The sequence below is a fragment of the Dinoponera quadriceps genome, unplaced genomic scaffold, assembly GCF_001313825.1.
Source record: "Dinoponera quadriceps isolate SergipeBrazil2010 unplaced genomic scaffold, ASM131382v1 scaffold2392, whole genome shotgun sequence".
Lineage (NCBI taxonomy): Eukaryota > Metazoa > Arthropoda > Insecta > Hymenoptera > Formicidae > Dinoponera > Dinoponera quadriceps.
This window is the reverse complement of record NW_014556584.1, coordinates 11,714-19,540: the sequence shown is the minus strand read 5'-3', so window position 1 is coordinate 19,540 and position 7,827 is coordinate 11,714. Positions and strand designations below refer to the sequence as shown.

Sequence of the window (7,827 nt, the reverse complement as noted above, 5' to 3'; positions counted from 1 at the left end):
TCATCGGGATGTGCATCGCCGACGACCGACGTCGCGAGGCGCGCCCTTACGCGGCCATCCGTGGGATCCTGGCGAGTCCTCCTCGCGAGGTGCAACCGCGGGAGTCGTCCGGAGTCACCGTGAGGACGACGCGCAGCGACGTAATCGCGCACACATCAGCCGCTTTACAGCGCGCGCATCGGCTGCGGGCGAGGGTGTGGGTGGGTGGTGGCGGCGGCGGCGGCAGCAGCAGCGGCGGCTGGTTACGGCGGAGGGGTGTGCGGTGAAAGGCAGAAGGCAGACGGGCGGCAGACACCCTGTGCTTATCCCCACCTCGCGCCACCTCGGTCCGTGACTCACCAAACCGTTAAAGGATGAAGCCGCCCTGCTTTCACTCTACTACGCGCACACACGCGCACGCACACAGAAGCGCGCAGGTGCGCATGTACAGTGCCCCGTGCGTGTGTGGAGAAAAGGACGAGAGAGAGAGAGAGAGAGAGAGAATGGTGCTTTCGAGTAAACGAGCGTTGAACGCCGTGCGTACACGTGTCTGTGTGCACCCGTATGTACAGGGTGGCTGCGAAACGCGCGGTAAACTCGGTTCGCCGATTTTCCGAGAGCGATTATGCGCTCGGTGGGCTTCCTTCTTTGTAATTCGAGCGTGTGTGTGTAGGTGTGTATGAAAATATTAGGAGGTAATAATCTTGATCAGTCATTCTTCTCGGAACATTCAGTGCTGTTCGGGTCTTATATTTGAGGTCATCTTGAATTTATCTTCAGACGTTGCGCGAATTATTTCATTGGCTGCAAAGCATCTGAAGATGAATTTGTTAAATACCGAATCTATCTGGGAATACCGGCTATTGAGATGATTAAAACGCGTTCTCTGCGATTTCTCGATCTGGGAAAGAAGAGCTTTCGGGGTGTGACTTAGAAGGTGAGAGGGATATTAAGTGTATTTAGTGACGTTCAATTTCGAAACTCACTGTTTTGAATCTGTAATTAAGGGTTGCGTAGGAAAGATACTTGTTAGACGTTCGTCGGTAGACACATCGTTAAAATTGAAGCCGTGAACTTCGGGAACCACCCTGTACACGAAGTCCGCCGTGTACTTTTCTAGCACAGAGCTAGACGGGAAAAGGGCCAAAACGAGCGGAGTCTGGAACGCCTGGAAAAATCTACCCTGTTCATGCGGTTGTGACATTTTTATCGCAAACACGCCGGAAATTAACAGTTACATACGTTGCGCGCATACGTTGCATGAGCCACGTGTTCCTTTTGTCGGAGATAACATCTATTTAAACGAAAACCTTCGCAATTTTATCCTATCCGCGATTTATCAGAGTCGTAGAGATGCCTGTTCTCCTGTTCTCGATTTTATTCCCGCGGTGCCGCAAACTTGTGACTCGCGATCTGAGATAAACGCGCGATTGACGGGATAATCGACGCGAAGACGTCGCGCGGGCCATTAAATCAAAGCCCGATATTGGTTTTTTCATTTTCTATCTTAATTAAATGTACACGTGCATCGTTGCAGGGCACACGCTGAACGGCCAGCCGCTACTGGAATTCCCGATGTCGAGCGGCGGACCGGCACTGGAACCCCTGAGAATCAAAAGAGCCACCCTCTGGGCGAGAGTGGAACTCAAGCACGCCCATCACTATCATCGTCACAGCCAGATCAACCAAAGGAACATCACCCTCTGGGTGTTCAGAGTGTACTGCGGTAACACGACGCATCTTCGGGGCAAGGTAATCCCACCAGTGATCGATAATTCCGCGCGAGTTTTCGATAGTAGCGCTCGCATTGTCTCGCACTTTATCGGCGACACTTAAACCCGCGCTAATTCACCTCAGTCACGACAAATGGTGCAATAAGAAATCATAAAGGCGCGGTTTTTGCCGAAGTTTGTAAACTCGCGATCCTTATGAATTAATCGCGCAATTGAATTAGATTTCCGTAGAAAGAGCGGATGGAATTATTTTACCGAAAATATAATGAAATTTTCTATTGAAATGCACTCGAAATTCTCCCTCAATTGGCTCCGTTTCATTGTTATTTCACCGAGATTTTCTGTAAAATTCTGTAAATTTCATGATATTTAGTATTTCAAAAAATTTGTCGTTACTTTTTAATAGTATAATCTAACTTTCCTTGTATTTCACAGTATTACATTAAACTTTACAAGAGAAATTATGATTCATTTTAAAATGTAATCGGCAGTTTTTCAATAACTTTCATTTCACTTTTCATCGATTTCATAGGTACTTTCAGCAAAATATTTCCATCGGGATATTATTTTAAAAAATTAATCACTTCTCTAATCATGTAATTTTTCTTCAACCTCAACGAGCGAAGTAAAATTTAAAAGCAACGCGTAGTGTCCGTAAATAAAGAAAACATCAATAAAATGAAGAAGGAAGGATATCACGAGAGACACATAGCGTCTAGTTCTGATCAGTTCCTGGCGCTTCGGGAGAATCCTCACCAAGACGAGTGATTCGATCGTCGGTCGATTCTGTTACGCAGGAGCTCGGGCAACACCTGGAAATGGTGACATCTCTCGTGGTGAACGTCGGCCAGCTCGGCTGGCAGAAATTCGACGTGACGAGGGTCGTGAGCAGTTGGTACACGACGAGTTACTCGAAGGATAAGCTGACGTTGCTCGTCGACTGCAGCGGGTGCGGCTCGCACGTCCACGTATCGACCTTCGACGAGCACACGCGGCACATGATCGAGTCGTCCTTAAATCCGAAAGGTAATCCTCCAGACCTCCCCGAAAGGCTCTACGTACACATGTTGAGGGGAGAGGGGGGTCTAATCGACGTATATTCGCTTAATTGATTAATGCGCTCGCCAGTTCGCCAACTTGTGTCTCATAACTGAGATCAGTGATTAATCCGAGACTCTTTAGGCTGCATTACAATTATTGACGGAATCGATCAAATACACGGGATTATGTTTTAATAACAATTTCGATCGATCGGATTGATGAAAAATATCTCGGTTGCAAATTCAGTCGGCTGCGTCGTCAATAACAATTATAATGGTCCGACGTGGACCGGTCGAACGAGTAGAACTCCACGAGTTTTCACGTCTCATCGCTCGCGAGAAATTCGATGAATTCCAATTTCGTTGAAATGATCCGTTGCGATGCCTTGCAACCCTCCTTCGAAGTATACAGGAACAAACTTCGTTTTAGGCGACCACGACCCGGACAGGCCGTTTCTGGTTGTGCGTACAGATCCGGCGGCTGCGAAGCGCGTGAGGAGGCGGGCGATCGAGTGCAACGGCGCGATCAAGGGTCAGTGCTGCAAGCAGAGGTTCTACGTGAGCTTCTCTCAGCTGGGGTGGGACGACTGGATAATCGCTCCTCAAGGGTAAATCAGTCGCACAATTTAATTATAATTATTTAAAGATGTATCGCCCGTATATAATGCCGTATATTCAGTGACGCGTCTCATCAATTTAGTATTTATTCGAGCAAAATTGCGTGGTAATCGCCGATTCTCTTCTCTCTCGGCAGATACTACGCCAATTACTGCAGAGGAGACTGCGCGGCCGGTCACAGGACGCCGGACACGTTCCTCAACTATTACACCCACGTGATCGAGGAGTACCGGAAGATGGACCGGCTGGCCGGTATGCAACCATGCTGCGCGCCCCTCAAGTTCTCGCCCATGTCCCTCATCTATTACGGCCCCGACTCGAACATCATCAAGAGGGACCTGCCGAAGATGGTGGTGGACGAGTGCGGCTGCCCCTAGGCGCGCCGCCAGTTGGACGACGTGAAGGACGATCGGAGAGCGAAAATGCGCGACCAAGTGGAAGTAATCGCGAAGAAGGCTTGCCGAAAGAGAGTGTGAGAGAGAGAAAGAGTGTGTGTGTGTGTGTGTGAAAGAGAGAGAGAGAGACCGACGCGGCCGTGTCGGCCCGGCGAATCGGTCCAGAAACCGTCCGAATTCCGCGACCCGGTTCGTCTCGGCGCGACGAACGGAAAGCGCGCCGGAAACCGATCGAACATGGGGTGGTTGGTACCTGCCCCGAGGACGGCGGCCGCCCGAGAGTGGACCGTCCGGTGATCGGTATAATTCCGCTAAAACAAATTACTCGCCGCGCCGACGCGATGCGTTCGCGCATAGTGCAACCCGCGCGGCCGGTGATAGTCCCCCCCGATCGCGGGAGAGAAATTAGGATCGGATTAGACTGTCGAATTGGCCTTTCTAAGGTAGAACAGTCGAGTACGTAGAGTAGAGAGAAATAAAGAGAGAGACCAGATTTAGCTTGGTCGTAATTTGTAAAAAGAGGTTACAGAGAAGGATATGGCGTCTCAATTTCAAAGCGTCGTTTACGATATATATATATATATATATATATATATATATATATGTGTGTGTGTGTGTGTGTGTGTGTGTATATATATATATATATATATATTTATCTATATCCGGTTTATTTGTACGCGACCGTAAGGGAAAAAGGCGAACGAAGTCGATATTCTTACCCAGAGCTTAGTCTTTCTTTATTAGTTGTGTGACGAGAGGAGGAGAGAAAGGAAGAAAGAGAGAAAGAGACAGAGAGAGAGAGAGAGAGAAAAAGAGAGAGAGAGAGAGAGAAATTGTGACAGATGAATGAATGAACGAGAATAAGGGAGAGAGAGAAAGAGATAGAGAGAAAGAGCTTAACGATTGAAAGTAAAAGACGTGACTTTTACGATTGTAACGTGTATATAATATATATTATATAGATATTATATATATATATATATATACATACTCGGACGCGCATATAAATACACACGACACGTGATTCAACCGAAGTATAATAATAAAAATATTCGCGCACGGGCGCGTTAAAGGTTTAAGTATAAAAACGATAAAAAACTCAATCTAATTGCCTTGTTTTTTATGCAGAACTTATGAAAGTATCGAAAATAACGGTTTAAAAAGTAATAAAAATGCTATTTAAAGAATCTAAAGTATACATATATAAATATATTATATAAATATAATACACACATACGCACGCACGCATGCACGCACAAACACACACACACACACATACACGAGACAGATGGCAGACACAAACCGTATCTACACTGACATACTTACATTTCACACAGATACGTGTAAGTTCGTTACGTCAAGGCCGAGAATTTTGGGAACGATACAGGCGGGATTGAAAATACCCGAGAGTTCAAAAAAGGCTAGAGAAAAAATTATTATTATTGCTACTACTATTATTATTATTATTATCGATTGAACTTAAGCATAAAATTGGCCACTAAGACTACAATTGGGGTGTTGCGAGCGTGCGTATATTTCGAGGATTTTTACAAACGAACACCGATATATGTATATAAATATAAATATAAATATATATATATATATATATATATATATATATATTACGGTACACACACGATTATAAAAAATAAAGAGGCAAAGCCACACACACTCTCATACATTGGATCTTTATCGTAACGTTAAGGGCATTCCGCGGTTTCCTTAATTCAGATAGAAAAGAAAATAAAGGAGATTGCACGTTAACGCTGATGCAACTCGCCAAAGTCCGTCGTCGAAACGTGCGAATCGCAGGACGTTTCTAAGACGACGACGTTATTCGAAGTAAACGGATTGACTACTAGAAGAGCAGACGCGCGAGAGTGTGCGAAGCATCACGATCAGCGAAATAACGAACAATAATGCGACAATAAAACGAGAGACGGAGGATCTGAGGAAAAATTTCAAGAGAAAGTGAAAAAAAAACAGAAGAAGAAGAAGAAGAGGAGATAACGCCTCTCGATCTCGCGGGGGGTGATAATTTTCGGACGGTAGCGCGCATTCTTTCCCCAAGAAAGCTCGTTAATTGCTAATCTCGACGAAATACGTCCGGGTCGCAGTCTATTGTTCCGAAGCGACGCGCGTGTGATTTTTAAGCGAAAGAGAAGAAGAAGAAGGAGAAGAAGGTAAAACTCGAGGAAGATATAAATGAAATTTTTGTGGGACACAGTCACGTTCGACAGTTTGACCCACGCAGCCTTACTGGGCCTTATTAAGGTATCGTCGTACTATTACTAAATTATTATCAAAGTAACGATAAAGCTTAAGTAACGGTAATCAAATAGCGAAGAGAGGATAACGGCAGGAGAATGGGCAAAAGAGAAGGAGAGATCGTGTTTGTTCGATCCACCCGGAATGAAGAGTGAGACACGATGGATGAAGAACGGAGCGTGGTTAACGGGTCGTGGGGAAAATCGATGACACACGGTGACGGGAAAGGATACACACAGGGGTGCGATGATCCGCCCGCGAATGAATTCGAAGCTAGAAAACTAGAATCAAGTTGCCGAATTGTCCATTTCTTCGGTGTGATTTTGACTGATTTTTTCGTTTTTCTCTTCGAAGAGCGCGAATGTGCATGCATGCGTCACGAGCATGCGAGAGAAAATGCCGGAGAAAGTGAGAGGGAGTGAAAGAAAGAGTGAGAGGAAAAGAGAGAGAGAGAGAGAGAGGGAGAGAGTGAGCGAGCGAAAGAGAGAGAGGGAGAGAAAGGAAATTAATAAATATAATTAGACATTCCGCCATTCAGCTAGAAAAGAAAGAAAAAAAGAAGAGAACTAATTGCGTCCACAATACAGTTTACGAATGACTTTAAGCAAGCATATTTCTAGCACAATTAAGGAACGTTTCTTCGAATTCCTCTACTCTTCTTCATCCTCTAATATTACTACTACTACTTCTTTTTTCTACATAATTCCTTTGAAGGAGAAGCCACAAGTGCGTACAAGTCTCGATAAAAAAAGAACGCCTTCAACAAGCTCAAGGAGTGTGTTTACGACTACTACCGACTTTAATGTATAAAAAGGAAAAAAAGATAATAACGCGACGGTGATGATGGTGATGATAATAAAAATAATAATAACGGTAACACACAACAATAATATTAATAATAACGATAATAATAATGATAACAGTAATAATAATAATGATGATGATACTAATGATAATATTGATAATAAAGGCGATGATAATATTATTAATAATAACGGCAACAACAATGATAATAATAATAACAATAATATTAATATTATTAATGATTATAACAATAATATAATATTACTACAACTATTACCGATAATAATAACAACAACAAGAACAAAAACAGCAAGAACAACCCCCCCTCCCCAATATATGTAACAGTAATAATGATAAAACTTATTACTTAATTAATTATTTAAATACATAGTATAATTGAAAATTAATAATAATAAGAACAATAACATTAATATTATTAATTACAATATAATGAAATAATAATCATAATATATTGATATAGTCACGATAATAATATATGAAAGATACTAATGATATTCATAATGAAAAAGAAAAAGGAATAATGATTAAATGAGACACGACGGGAGGTAAAATAATAATTAATTGAAGACGCGAAAGAACGGAGAGCAGGCATCAAGGCTGAGCCGATGTATGTCGAAAGTCTACCCTCCTTAATTTAAGGACGAACTCCGAAGGAAGTGAGAGAGGTATTCGACGCTTTGAGTCACTTTGATTGTTTGAGACGCTGATCTCGTCGTCGACCGATCCGCTGGGCGACGAGACGTCACCTTCTCGACCTGTGTATAACGTTAAAAAGCGAGAAAGCAAGCCAAGCCAAGCAAGCAAGAAAGAAAGAAAAAAAAGATTCATAATTCCTCTCGTATTATCGTTCCTGACTTATATAGATCGCTTACATGTTACCGCGCGAGAAATATAAACGAAAAAAAAAGTCACTATCTCTCAGTATTCGAATAGACTCTAACTAACTAATTAACGAGAAGAAGAAGAAGA

The 7,827-nt window shown here is 43.4% G+C and overlaps 1 protein-coding gene across 1 annotated transcript in view; it reads left to right on the top strand.

Moving 5' to 3' along the window:
- Positions 1-3,747, top strand: part of LOC106747854 (inhibin beta chain) — a 29,410-nt gene extending 25,663 nt beyond the window's left edge. Inside the window, exons 2-5 of the mRNA XM_014625793.1 lie at positions 1,517-1,731; positions 2,510-2,738; positions 3,183-3,360; positions 3,507-3,747. Coding sequence (XP_014481279.1) covers positions 1,517-1,731; positions 2,510-2,738; positions 3,183-3,360; positions 3,507-3,747 — 863 coding nt within the window. The remainder of the gene's footprint in view (positions 1-1,516; positions 1,732-2,509; positions 2,739-3,182; positions 3,361-3,506) is intronic.
- Positions 3,748-7,827: the final 4,080 nt, after the last annotated feature.